At 59.1% G+C, this 13751-nt stretch overlaps 1 protein-coding gene across 1 annotated transcript in view; it reads left to right on the forward strand.

The window, feature by feature from the left end:
* The window catches only part of MPPED1 (metallophosphoesterase domain containing 1), a 75097-nt gene extending 62278 nt beyond the window's left edge, over positions 1–12819 (forward strand). The window contains exons 5-7 of the mRNA XM_053895853.1: positions 7335–7450; positions 9234–9347; positions 10431–12819. Of these exons, the coding sequence (XP_053751828.1) occupies positions 7335–7450; positions 9234–9347; positions 10431–10549 (349 nt within the window). The 3' untranslated portion in view covers positions 10550–12819. The remainder of the gene's footprint in view (positions 1–7334; positions 7451–9233; positions 9348–10430) is intronic.
* Positions 12820–13751: the final 932 nt, after the last annotated feature.

Genomic DNA, 13751 nt, shown 5'->3' on the forward strand with positions numbered 1-13751 from the left:
GGGTGGCAGTGAGAATGTGTGGCCCCGCGGGGTCCACTGTGACAGGCTGTCCCCTCTACCTGGCAGGGCAGCCGTCCTCAACCCCCAACCCAGGAGTGGGCGGCCTGGGGAGGCAGGGGTTCCCCCAAAGGAGGTGAGTCGGACACAGCAGAGGGTGTGAGCACACTGAGCCTGCTTCACCTCTGAGGCCTCATCTGTGAAATGGGCACATGAGCCCCCCGGGCAGGTCATGGGAGGCGGGATGCCCAGTGGAGGCTGAGTGTCTGTTCTCGTGCTGGTTTCTGCTGCAGCTCCCGGGGCTTCGGGACTCCAGGGGCTCTGCGGGGGGGGGGGGGGCGGGGCTCCCATTGGGAGGATGCGCAGAAGAAGGGGCCGATGCTTGGTTCTTCCCACCTGCCTGCCTTCCAGATAGAGCACCTGCTGTTAATTCTATCCTACATTCATTCATTCCTGCATCCCGGGAGCAAACCCTCCTTGAGGCCGCCTGGGCTCTGCCATCTGTCAGGCAGGAGGGATTTTGACCTCGGCCTGCCCTGCGGGAGCCACCATGAGGGCACGCAGAGAAGGGAGGGTCACCTGTGCTTGGGGGATGATGTGACCAGGGGAAGCCTCCTGGAAGAGGGGGCCTTTAAGCCAAGCCTGAACAAATAATGGGTCATGGACTCTGAGGTGAGGCTAGGAAGGGCCTTTCAGATGGCTGGAACAGCAGGTGCAAAAACCCAGAGGTGGGGCAAGGCTGGGCTGTGTTCAGGAAACAGAGGGGCTTGTTGTGGCCGGCGAGTGGTGAGGTCAACAGGAAATCTGAGCAGGACAGTTCGAAAGGTGGGCTGGGACAGAGCCCAAGGGCCGGTGTGCCAGGCCGTGAGGTCTGGGCTTGTCCTGCAGGCATAGGGAGCCATGGAAGGCTTTGGAGTAGAGGAGTCACATAGGGGAACAGTTGAGAGGTGGGGCACCAAGGGCCAGAATCACAGGCTACTTCCTCTCTGTCCAGCCAGGCTCAGAGGGGACCTGGCAGGGCCAGGGGTGGGGCTGGGACCTGGCAGGGGAGACTGGGAGCTGCTCAGAGGGACAGGCAGGCAGTTGCCATTGAAGAGGGGGGAACCTGTGGCCTGAGCACCCCAGCAGGATCCTCTTTGGGCCAGTCGTCCATTGGGCACAGGAGGCGGGAACCAGGAACCCCCGGAATCTCTCTTGCCTCCTGTGTGTCCTCGGACACACCTCTTAACCTCTCTGTGCCATTGTTTCCTTGACTTTAAAGTGAGAGCCTCCCCGGACTTTGTCCTGAGGGTTGGCTGATTTGAGATGGGGAAGTGGCCGGTAAAGTAGGGGTTTGCTGAGGAAGGGGAGGCAGGATTCCTGGTCCTATTTGCATAATTCTGGCCTGAAGGCAGAGAGCCCAGGCTCTGGAATCCGCTCTCTGGGTTTGAGCCCTGGTTGCGTCACTTGGTCACCAGGTAACCCTGAGCAAGTCTCTGTTCCTCCCCACACCTCGGTTTCTGCATCTGTAAAATGGAGCAGTGATGGCAGCTGCCTCCCAGAGTGGGTGTGAGGATTGGGGGCTCATGGAACCCCCCTGGAGGTGTGCTGGTGTGGGTGCCCTCTTGGGGTCCCCGCAGCGCCCCTCGGCATTGGCCGAGGGAACCCCCGATGCCTGCCCTTGGGCATCGTACCCTGGCCTGGGTGTGCCCCGGGGCCCAGCCCCACTCCGGGGCACCCTGGGGCCTCCTCTGTCCACACACCCCAGCATCCCCGGGAAATGGGTGGCCACCCCTCAGGCTACCTGAATGGCCCCAGGGGACACCCCCGCCCGGGGGCTGCACGCCTTACCTGGCAAAGCGGAGCGGCTCTAGACGAGCACCGTCCCCCTCCCTTCTGCCGTCGGGGACCCGGGATTCACGCTTCGGGGGGAAATCATTTAATGATTGGCCACGAGGAGGTCATTTATATTGGCTAAGCGGGCTTAATTAGACTGGATTCGAAGGTTACCATAAGCGCACAAAAAAGCTGTTAAGGGGTTAACCTCTGAGAGATTACATTGTATTCAGCGCTCTGTTAAAGTTTGAATTAATTTTTCCCATGGGTTTGTTCACATTCTAATTTTCAACTAAATGAGACATCTGTTTCAGAAAAGGAAAATTTGCTCTGGTTGTCATGGCAACTATCATTCTGTAAGAAAATTATTCCAATGGTTACTTTAGAACAGAAAGACAGAAATTCAGGACATAAAGCCGCTTCCCATCGCTCAGTCGGGTTTCTGATTCATCCGACCTCCTTGGGGTCTGGGACGTGTCCTGGCAGGCGTGCAGACGCTGCGTTCCTGGCCCTCCGCGTGGCGAGGCTGGGTCCCAGGGCTAGGTCACACTGGAGACGGGGAATGTTCTTTTGCAGGGTCCCGGGATCCTGTCTCGGGCATTTGCAGTCCCAGACCACTGGCTGCTCCCGATGTGGGTGGGCCAGTAGCGGGGGCGGGTGGGGGTGCTGGACCCCGGCTGCTTAGGCGGGAGGCCTTTGGGCCTCTGCCTGCCCTGTCGTCAGCCTGGAAACCCGGGCAGCCTTGCGCTTCACCTCTGGCCCCTGAGGGGCCTGAGCGGATGAGGAGGAGGTCGATGGACCATCTGGGGCTGACTTCACCTTGAACTGGCACCACCTCTTCCCGTGGCAGAAACCCACATGCACGTCATCCAGGAGGGGCTGGAGAGTTTTCCGGGCCCCGTGGGCTGGTCTAAGGCCTCTGGGGAGGGCGCTCACCCTGAAGAGGCTGTCTCTCCAAGTACTCTGGTCCTGCTCCTGGCCACCCTGGAGAAAGCCCCTGGCCCCACAAGGGTGCTCCCCAACCCATGGGCCGTCCTGGGAAATGTCTCCTGTGGATGTCTGCCTGTGTGATTTGACCCTTCCTGTTCCCCCTAAAATTTCGGTAACAGCTAAAACACCCCCTTTTCCCATTGACAGAGCTCCTGGGTACTTAGAAAGCGTTTTCCTAATGGAAGTACAACTTCGTCCTTTTAAACCTCCTCCCTCTCTTCTTTTCCTCCCCCGTGTGTCAGGGGTACAGCACTGAACAAGAAGGACCCCCACCCCTGCCCTCATGGGGTAACGTCTGGGGACATAGGCATCATTGTCCTGCTGGGAGAGGTAAAGTGAGCGGCCCCGGGGGCAGAACCAGGAAGGATGTCTGATGCCAACTTCAGGGCCTTGAGCAGCCTCTCAGGGCGTCCCCGGGGGCAGGGTGGATTCCACCATCCCAGGACTTGAGGTGGTGAATCTCCAAGAACTCGGCAGGTGCATCTATGGGGAGACGCCACCCCCAGGGGAAGGCTCCGTGGTGCTGGGCGAGGAGAAGCTGGGCAGGCGGAGGCAAGCGTGGGTTGGCTTCTGGGGGTCTGCGGGGTCTCTGATGGATTTCTAAGCGTCTCTTTCAAAAAGCCACCCCTTGCTGTGGCTCACAGGAACTAACAGATGCCTTCTCTCCATGCAGATGAGGCCTCGTCCCGTCTTGTAAATATTTGATTAGAGTTTTGAAGAATGGATCCTGTATTTGGAAGGCAGCACCAGAAACACGTTGCTCCTTTCCCCGGAGGCTGACGGGGCTGTGGGCTCCTGGGAGGACCCCTAGGCTTGGCTTTCTGAGTGGCTTCCAGAATGCTGCTGCCTTCCCTGCAGTGCCTGAACCCTGGCTCAGCCAAAGCGGGGCTTTGCGTGCGCTCAGGGTTCTAGGGCCTCAGAAACTGCGGAGCCAGGAGCTCAGCGTATTAGGGCAGGAGCCTGGGCTGGCCCCTGGAGCGGGACTGTCAACCGTTTCTGACCAGGAACCGTGGTAGGAGAAGTATTTTACGTTGTGATTCAGTACATCCATCCGTGGGTGTCTATTTAAATATAAATATATTTAACTGAAGAATCCTTTCCCTGCTAGGAGGTACCTTTTTCTGTGATGTTTTCTTTTCTTTTTTAAAAAAATGTTGGGACCCATCAAAATGCCGTTTGAAAAACCCAGCCCTGGGTCAAAGGTTTTTCATGCAGGCTCCGTGGATGGATTTCAGGAGGGGCCCGCAACAATGATGGTGAGAGTGATGGGGACGAGGACGATGGTGATGGGGGTGATTATGGCGGCTGTAATGCATTGAACTAGACGCTGTTTGAAGCACTTTGGGTGGATTTACTGGTTTACTCCTCCCACCAGCCTTATGGAGATGGTATTATTATTCCCGTGTCCAGATGGGGAAATTAAGGCCCAGAGAGAAGTTGAGTCACTTGCCCATGGTCACACAGGTAGTAAGAGGTGTGCCCATTGTCACTCAGCTCGGTCTGACCCCAAGGTTGCCATGAAGTTGGGTATAAAATTGTGTGCGTGCAGGGGTGCATCTTCTGTGGAGAGAGCTCTCACCTTTGTTCAGATGTGCAAGGGCAGCCCTATGTGGATGTGCCAGTGATAGGAGGTGTCTTCTGAGGGGACTGTCCCCAAGGCCAACCCACCCAGATGCTATTCCCCAGCCCCGGCCCCCTGGTCTTGTCACCTGGCAGGTGCTTCCGGTGGTTGGGGGTCCCTTGGGCTGCCCAAACCTGGGGACCCAGTCCCTCTGTGCCTGCTTCTCACCATCTATCCCTCCTTAGGCTCAGAGTGCAGATCCCAGGCCCCCACCGGTCCAGGTGGTTCTCCTGGGGCCCATTCATCTCTTGGTATGAGGAACCCTCCTTGGCTCCCCCTACAGAACAAGACAGGAGCTACAACCCTTCCCTTCGAGGCCAAAACTTGGGCTGGCAGGGGCTTGGGGCGATGGTGGCCGGGTAGGTTCTGCCCACTTTTGTAGGTTTTCCTGAGTGGCACCTGGGGGCCGTCTTTTGGATACGGGGCATCATTTTCAGTTTTGAAGCTTCGGCTTCAATCCCAAGGCAACAGGAAAAGTCCTATTTGACAGCCATTAACAGACTGATTTATTCACTTAGGCCTCACTCAACACCATTTGTCAACCAGCCGTTTGTTCCCTGCCCCTGGGCTGGTCCCGGATGTGCAAGGGAAGAGGAGGAATGGAATAGACGGGGCTTTGAAGGCCGAGGGGAGAGAGTGTCCGATCCGGCTCAGCAATGACTTCTCCACTCACGAGCTGTGTGACCCTGGGCCCCCGGGCCCCTCACCGCCCCTCACCGAACCTCAGTCTCCTTGTCCGGAACCTGCCGTGAGCAGATCAGGGTTTTCAAAGCGTGTTCCCTGAGACCCCCAGGGTTCCAGAGAGGTGCTTCGGGTGGTTGCCAAAAGGTAGAGCTGTTGGGTCAACCGCCAGAGGCCTCAGTCTCACCGTGGAAGGGCATGTGGGCCGTGAGAGGCATTTTAGTGGCAGCTTTGGGCATGGGAGAGACTTGGAAGTCAGAAGGCCAGCTCCGCTGCTGACTTAAATGGTCTGTGCTGGCCGGGCGAGCGGTAGTGAGGTGCCCAGCCCGGGAGTCAGCACACGCTGGGGCCCAAATCCTCAGGCTAGCTCACCTGTCTGAGCCTCTGGTTTCTCATCTGTAAAATGGGGATCGTCTTTAGTCCTTAATTCACAGGGTTCTTGTGACAGGTAAACCATCCCTGTGATGTGCTTGGAAGGCACCTGGCCAAAAAAAGAGTAGGTATCCAGGAAACGCAGGTGATGGTTTCTGTTTCCTGTTCCCTTCTTCTCAGTTTCCTCATCCGTAAAACAGGAGGAGACCCGGCTGCCCACCGTTGCCGCGGGTGCGAAAGTCCCTGGGGTAACAGGTGGGGAGGTGGCGGCGGCAGGGGGCTTAAAACAACAGGAATTTACTCCCTCGCGGTCCGGAGGCTGGAGTCTGAGATCAAGGTGTCACCGGGGTTTGTTCTTTTCGAGAGTCCTGAGGAAGGATCTCCCAACTTCTGGTGGTGGCTCGGGGTGCTCGGCACTCCTTCGCTTGGAGGCAACGTCGCTCTGATCTCTAAGCCCGTTGTCGACGGCCCTTTTCTCTCTGTGTCTCTATTCTCACATGACCTTGTAAGGGCGCCCGTCATCGGACGAGGGGCACGCCCTAATCTGGTATCACCTCATCTGAACTTGATGATATCTGCAAGGACCCTATTTCTGAATAGAGCCCCATATTCTCAGGTGCTGGGGGTTAATACTTCAACATATGTTTTTGGAGGACACGATTCGGCCCCGTAACTGTGGCGATGCTGACGGCTTTGTAAACACCAAAAGGCTATGCTCACGTGGGAACTTATAACGACTTAATGCTTAAGGGATGTTTCTTAGCAGGGATGCTTTTGTTAGAAATGAAAACCCAATCAAATGGCTTCCTGTTGGCCCATGTAATTGAGAAGCGCAGAGGTATGGGGGGTGTCTGGTGTGACTTTGATCTGGCGGGCTCCCCAGGGCCCTGTGGTCCAGCCGTCGCCCTTTGGGACAGCTTAATAGCTGCTGACGGCTTCCAGGGCAAGGAGCTCACTGACTGATACACAGGGATGACGGTATCCTAGGTCCACGGGGAGGGACCCAGGTTACATGTTCACCGTGGAGCCAACCCAAGGGAATGACTTGTATCGCTCAGTCTACGTGTGACCTTGAGATTCCATTCGTTGGCCTAGGTCCCTCTGGCCTTGTCCTTAGAGCTGGGATGGACTCAGCCTGGCTGGGAGCTTCAGGGGAAAGCAGGAACGAGCGTCCTCCACTTGGAACCCATTCTCTCTGGGTTGAGTCTCCCTCTGCCCCAACTGTGGGGGGGGGGGGTGTCGGGAGAGCATTTTCCCGGGGAGGGGTAGGTGAGTGCGTTCTCTGTGAAATTTCCTCCGAAGGGCTTGGAACAAGAGGGGCCTTTGGCAGAAGCTGGTTCTTTTTAAACTCTCGTTTTTAAAAATGATATAAATAGGGGCGCGTGGGTGGCTCAGTCGGTTAAGCGGCCGACTTCGGCTCAGGTCACGATCTCGCGGTCCGTGAGTTCGAGCCCCGCGTCGGGCTCTGTGCTGACCGCTCAGAGCCTGGAGCCTGTTTCAGATTCTGTGTCTCCCTCTCTCTCTGATCCTATCCCGTTCATGCTCTGTCTCTCTCTGTCTCAAAAAGAAATAAACGTTAAAAATAAATAAATAAAAATGATATAAATAATATTTATTCATCGTAGAAAACCAGAAACTGTGTTGAAGGAAGGGAAAAGGGAAGAGAATGCTCGGGATATCTCACGGCCCACAAGTTGGTCAGGATTCTGGCTAAGTACAGGCGATACCCATCTTTACTTTGGGTTTCTGGCATCGGGCCAGCCCCGAAGGTTCTTGGGAGCTGTGGCCTGCTTCCCCTTCCCGTGATCGCCCCACGCGCTCACTGGTCCCCTCCGAACTGCCTGTTCTTCTTCCGTAGGCAGCCCTGGTTTTACGGCTGGGGCTTTAACCTCCCGCGAGGCCAAGCGCTGCTTGAGAAATGGAACCTCATCCCCGAAGGCGTAGACATCCTGATAACCCACGGACCACCACTGGGTAAGAGTCAGCTGTCGCCTCCTCGGCTGGCCTGGCCAGCGGACGCAGAGGGCCGGGGTGTGGCCCGGCCTGGGCGCCAAGATCAGGGATCTGTCGGGCCTGTCGAGAGGAATCCCGGGTGAGCTCTGTTCTGAGTCTGAGCTGCCGTGGCGCTGGGGACAACTGCCCCCAGCGCCCCCCTTATTTCCCAAGCACCTACTATGTGCTGGGGGTTCCACTTGTTACCTCGCGACTCCTCACGGCCACTCAGGGAGGTCAGATCGCTGCCCGTTTTACGCATGGGCTCATTGGAGCTTAGGGAGGTCAAAAGGCAGGGCTGGGGCCTTGACTCTCCAGACCTGGATCCTGGGGGCCGGATACCTTCAAGGTCGCTCTCTAGGCTTCGTCCTGTGCACCTCCCACCCCATCAGACACCTGGGGGGCCTCACCCCCACCCACCCCCACGGTCTCCAGGCCCTGTGGGTTCCACCCTCCACAGCTCCCCTCCCGGCCCCCACTGCCACCACCCTGGTCCGAGCTGATGTCACCACTCACCCACTCGTCCGGCCCTGTGTTAGTCTGCTAACCACCTCGGGGCCCCCTCTGGCTGCCCCACGAGGGGCTCTCTCAGGCCTCCCGTCCCCCTTTCCTCACACACACTTCCTGTCTGTCTGCACGCCCCTCGGATTCCACCTCTACAGCTCCTTCCTCTCCTCTCCACCACTGCCGTCCCCCTCCCCCCCCCCGGGTCTAGGCCAGCGTCTTCTGTCTCTTTGATGACTGCCACGACCTCCTCGCTGGTCCCCCAGCCCCGGAGTCTTGTCCCTTCCGCTCCAGTCTCCTCACAGCAGCAGGAGGGGGTTCTCTGAATCGGCAGCTATGCCGTGCTATCCCTCCACAGCCCTCCATAGCTCCCCTAGTCCTTAGAATGCTGTCCAAACTCCCAGCAATCCGGCCGCTACCGGCCTCCTCTTCCTCCCGCCGCCTCCAAAGAACCTGCCATCACCCCTGCAGTGTGTGGGGCCGGGGCAGGTGACGCTGGATGGGGCGGGCGACGCTGGACAGCGGGCCAGCCTGGGCCGTGCTCGCTAACCAGGGCCTGCAGGCTGCCGGGTAGAGGGGCACAGAATGGCCAGGCCGGAGGCACCCTTGCCTCCCTCCCTCTGTGTCTGTCTCTCTCTTTCCCTCTGTCTCCCTCTCCCTTTCTCTCCTTCCCTCCCTCCCTTCCTTTCCCTTTCTCTGTCTGTCTCCCTCCCTCCCTCCCTCCGTTATCCCCCTGGGCAGTGTCAGTTGCCAGTTGCCGCCTTCCTGATTGGGGACTCGGAAGATCCCCCTTCCCCTCCCCAGCATGCGCAAACCCGTCTCCCCCACCCAGACAGCGAGGGGCCGAGGGGCCGAGAAGGACCCGAGCTGCTCGCTTGGAGTCATTAATTATTCTTCGTTTGTGTAGCCATGTGAGGATAATAAGCGGCCGCCATATGGGGCGGCTCCGGGAGGCTGGCGGCGTGGGCCACGCCGTGCGGAATGGGGTTCACGCTCGTGAGTCTGTGATGTTTGTTCGGGAAGGTTCCGACGTGGAAACCCCGCTCCTGGTGCTGCCCCGCTGCCAGCCGGGGTGGGGGGGGGGTGGTGTGTGTGCCCTGGGGCCTCACCCGTCCCTTTCAGGCCTCGGTTTGCTCATCTCTGTAATGGGTGGATGCCGCCCTTGAGGCCGCTGGGGGCGGGAGTTGTAGTGGGGCGGGGGCAGGGGGGGGGGGCCGGCCTCCGGGCCCCGTCATCGCCCTCCCGTTGTCTCCTCGCTCAGGCTTCCTGGACTGGGTCCCCAAGAAGATGCAGAGGGTGGGCTGCGTGGAGCTGCTCAACACGGTGCAGAGGCGCGTCCAGCCGCGGCTGCACGTCTTCGGCCACATCCACGAAGGTCGGTGGGGGGTGGGGGGTGGGGGGCCCTCGCCGGCCCTTTCCAGGGGCCGCCTCGTCCCCCTGCAGCCCCGTCACCTCCTCCCCGTCTCAGCCCTTGCTGCCACGCGCTGTGCCAACACGCTGGCTCCCGCCGAGATGTTTGCATGAGGGGAAGACGGTTGCAAAATCTGGCGGGACTTAGGGGTGAGTTTGCTGACCGGGAGCCCCCGCCTCCAGCCCGCGAAGTCTCGGGGTCACGGGCTCTCGGGAGGAGCGGCCGTCGGATGGGGCACGGAGGACGGGTCAGGTTCGGCAGGTGCGCTGTGCGCGCCCTCAGGCTGGCGGCCCGGTCCTGTCGCCTACGTCCCTAGAGCCTGTGGAGGGCCACCTGCTCGCCTGAGGCGCTCTGGCGCCCCCCTCGCCCCCCCCACACATGGACGTGGCGTTCTGGCTCTGTCCCCGGGGGGGGGGGGCTGGGGGCACGCGTCGTGTCCACATCGTTGGGATGGCGGGGGACGGCCACTTCACCTTGAGGGGCGGCGGGCGGGGCGGCCGTGAGGTGACGGGTGAGGTCAGCCCCAGCCCCGGCTGCCCGCACGCCCGCACCCTACGCACGGCATCCGAGTTACCAGCTGGGCAGACCCCTCCTTTTGTTCCTCTCGAGCCCTCGTCCCACCTGTCCAAGGCCTCCCTGTCCACCCCCCCCTCCCCCCCCCCCCCCCGCCAGAGAGCACACGGGCTCCCACGGGGCAGGGGGCCTGACGTGTTGTCCCCAGGGCCGTGTCTGCGTGGGGCCAGGGCCGCTGGGCCTCACAAGAGCCCGGTCCACATCAGATCGCTTTCCAGCCCAGAAGCAAACAAGCCTCAGCCCTTTCCCCAAGGGCCACGGCCGGGCGTTGTCAGAGGGCAGGAGAGATCGCCTCCGTTTATAGACGAAGAGGCGAAGCCGGGGTGGCGGGGGGGGGAGGTTGGCAGCTTGCCCCAGACCTGTTCAGCCCACCGTGGCCGAGCGCCCTCTGAGCACCACACCCACTGGACCCCCTCGCTGCTCTGGGTCCTGGCCTTGCCCCTCAGCCCTGACAGGCGTGTGCTTACTTTCCAGGGTACGGCGTCATGGCAGATGGGACGACCACCTACGTGAACGCGTCTGTGTGCACCGTGAACTACCAGCCCGTGAACCCGCCCATAGTCATTGACCTCCCCACACCCCGGAACTCCTGACTGCCCCTGCCTTCTCCGCCCTTCCTGCCCACATCAGCTACGTACGCCTGGCCGAGAGCACGGACCCCCAACCACCCTTCCTTCCATGCAGACGACCTGTCTGGTCGAGGGGACCAGCCCGACGGATGGGTTGAGGCCTTGGAATGAAGAAAATCACCCCTGACTCTTCAGCCTCGGTCACCTGGAGCCAGGAGCCTGCGGGTCCCTGTCAGGGGTTCCGCACTCATTATTCTGCGTGTACGTTCCCGCGTGTACCTTGTCAGAGGACCTAACGAGCTTGTGGTCCCGTCCCGCTCGGGAGTTGACGGCCTCTTCGTCCTTCTCAGTCAGACACCCTCGTGGGTTTGGGAAGCTGCTGCTTCTGGACGGATTTTGGAAGTTCTAGCACAAAAGCTCCCTCTAACCGAGGGTCCGTGTGGCTGCAAGCCCCAGGGCTGGGGGTGGGTGGGAGGTTTTGTAGCCGGGGTGCGAACAGCCCGCCCTCTCCTCCCGGGCTGGAGGGGAGACGGGCCTGCTTCACAGCCGAGGCCCTCGAGGGAGCGATCAGGGACGTCTCAGGAATTCGGACCGCACCGGCCAGGCCAATAAGCCGTCTGCCTCGCCTTGTGGCCCTGCTTTCTTCCTGTGGGCATCTTTGCTGACTTGAACAGTGGCCTCAACCTCCAGGTACTTGCTCGGAGCCTGGATCCGGGGGGTCGGTTCTACAGAACGAGCCATGTCAGTGCCCAGGACCGGCTGGAGGGTTCCCGAGTCATGGACGACCCCTGGTCCCATGCTCCGCAGAGCTCAACAGGCTGGAGGCTCCTCTGCAGACTGAGGCCACGCTGCCGCGTGTATGTGCCCACGCGAGTGTGTGTGCACCTACACGCACACACACACACACACACACACACGCGCACTTCTTAACTCGATAAAGTGGATCCCGTGTTTCTCACTACTGTCCTTGAATGGGGTTCCATCCCTCGGTGCAATTTCCCGAGCACCCTTTGGGTTCTGTCTGGCGGGCCCACAGCTGAAGAAGGCTGAATGGTTCCCGGTCCTTGTTGTCAGTGTCAGTCTGTCCTGTTAACGGGAGGGCGGCACGGTGGCAGAGGGGCCCTGGGCTCCGGCAGCTGCCCGCAAGGGGCTTCTCTTTTCTTTAAATTAGGCCTGGGGGGTTTGGGCTGAGTCTCGGAGGGAGAGGGAGCCAGCAGGTTCTCGTTAGGGTGAGGCCAGAGAGGCAGGGTCCCCGTGTGCAGGGTCAGATCCTGTCTTTATTTCCAGTTTTGATGTTTTGTCCATCCTGGCTATTTTTCTGAATCGATTTGGATTTTTAAAAGACGTTGGGTTAAATAGCATCACATTTATCTCTCCTGCCGAGCTTTTTGGGACCCCCCCCACCCCCGCCGCCTCGCGCCTCTGGGAGGAGGGCCTTACTCACCTCACCCCAGGCCCAGCCCTTCACAAGCCCTTTGCAGATACAATCTCATTTAATCCTCAGGCAGTCCTGCAAGGTTAGCCCTGCTGGCCCCATTTTGGAGATGAGGAGATGGAGATCAGAGAGGTGAGGTCACTTGCCTGAGGGTGCACAGCTCAAAAGGGGCAGAGGCAGGCCTTGAGCCTTGGTCTCTGGCTTCATGACCCCTGCTTTGCCACCACCCAAAGCTCCACCCCTACAAGGCACTTATGTTTTAAGGGTCCGGTTCGGGACCCCTCCAGCTCGTTCCTCATAGAGAGCCCCTGGGGCCCACAGAGGGATCCTGATCTCTGAGCCCAGCACCCGGCATCCCTGGAGACCACGACTCCTTCCTTACTCACGTGGGGCTCCCCACGGGGCATCGTCCACGACGGGAGCCTAGCAGCACCGCCCTGACCGAGGCCGGCTGGGCTCTGTGGGGCACAGGACTTCGGGAGTCCGTTCGGGCAAGTGGTTCCTGGCGGCCGAGGATGTTTACAAGGTCTCTGGGGAAACCCCGGATGCATGACCCATGTGCACGCGTGGGGCGGAGAAGACACAAGGCCCTTTCAGACACCTCTACCGAATTTCTATGTGGACCAAGAACTATAAACTTGAAAAAAAATTTTTTTCCTAAGGTATCTTCAGAATATGGTGTATTTTTATGTGGAAAAGAAAAGTTATGAAGGCAGCTGTTACTTTGAAAGAAAATTCATTAAAAGTCCTTGAGGTATGAAAGACGATGGCGTGCTCCTCAATCATTTTGGCATAACTTGATTGTGGCTGTAATTTTTTTTGTCAAGCATGTCAGACAATAAAGTCTTTGTAAAAAGAAGGAGATGTCCACGTGGCGCCTCTTCCTGTGTGCGTCTTTGGGTGTCGTGTGAGGCACGTGGGGGAGGGGTGGCATCCTCTCTGCCCGGTCCTGAGTCCTGGGCAGAGTTCAGAGGCCAAAGACCGTCCACACGGCAGCCGCAGGCATCCTTTTGCTTGCTACAGTGTCCCCAGGGGCGGGCCAGCCTCAGAGGCGGTTGGCATGGGCCGTTCTGTGCCTTATCGTGTTCAAGTGTTTTGACTGATTCCTCAGAACAGAGGACCTCAGGATGGTCTTAGCTCTGGGCCCTTCCCGGAAGCAGTATGTCCAACCCAGTCCTTATCAAACCAAGGGCCCAGGTCTTGCCTAAGAAGAGCACTGACAGGTCTCATGACACCAGACACTGAGCTACCTAAGCTGTAAAAGTCCTGCCATTTCCTTCCTTCCATCCATCCATCCATCCATCCATCCACACACCCATCCATCCATCCATCCATGCACCCATCTGTCCATCCATCCATCCATCCATCCACACATCCATCCATCCATCCGTCTGTCCATCTGTCCATCTGTCTATCCAGCTAGCCATCCACACATCCATCCATCCATCCGTCTGTCCATCTGTCCATCTGTCCATCCAGCCAGCCATCCACACATCCATCCATCCATTCATCCATCCATTCATCCATCCACACGCTCATCCATCCATCCATCCATTCATCCATCCACCAACCCACATACCCATTCATAGATCCATCCACCCAGGCCCACAAACCTTCACTGAGCACTTCCCATGGGCCTGACTCGGACTAGGGAGGTGGTGGTAGATTAAGGAGGTAGGATTTCCGAGGGATGGATGTGGGGGTGAGAGTGAGGGAGAGCCAAGGATGACAATGGATGTTGGCTGCCAGTCATGGAAGGGACAATGGGAGCTGGAAGGTTTGAGGAAGGAC

The sequence above is a fragment of the Panthera pardus genome, unplaced genomic scaffold (genome assembly GCF_024362965.1).
Source record: "Panthera pardus isolate Hobbes unplaced genomic scaffold, ASM2436296v1 HiC_scaffold_6, whole genome shotgun sequence".
Taxonomy (NCBI): Eukaryota; Metazoa; Chordata; class Mammalia; order Carnivora; family Felidae; genus Panthera; species Panthera pardus.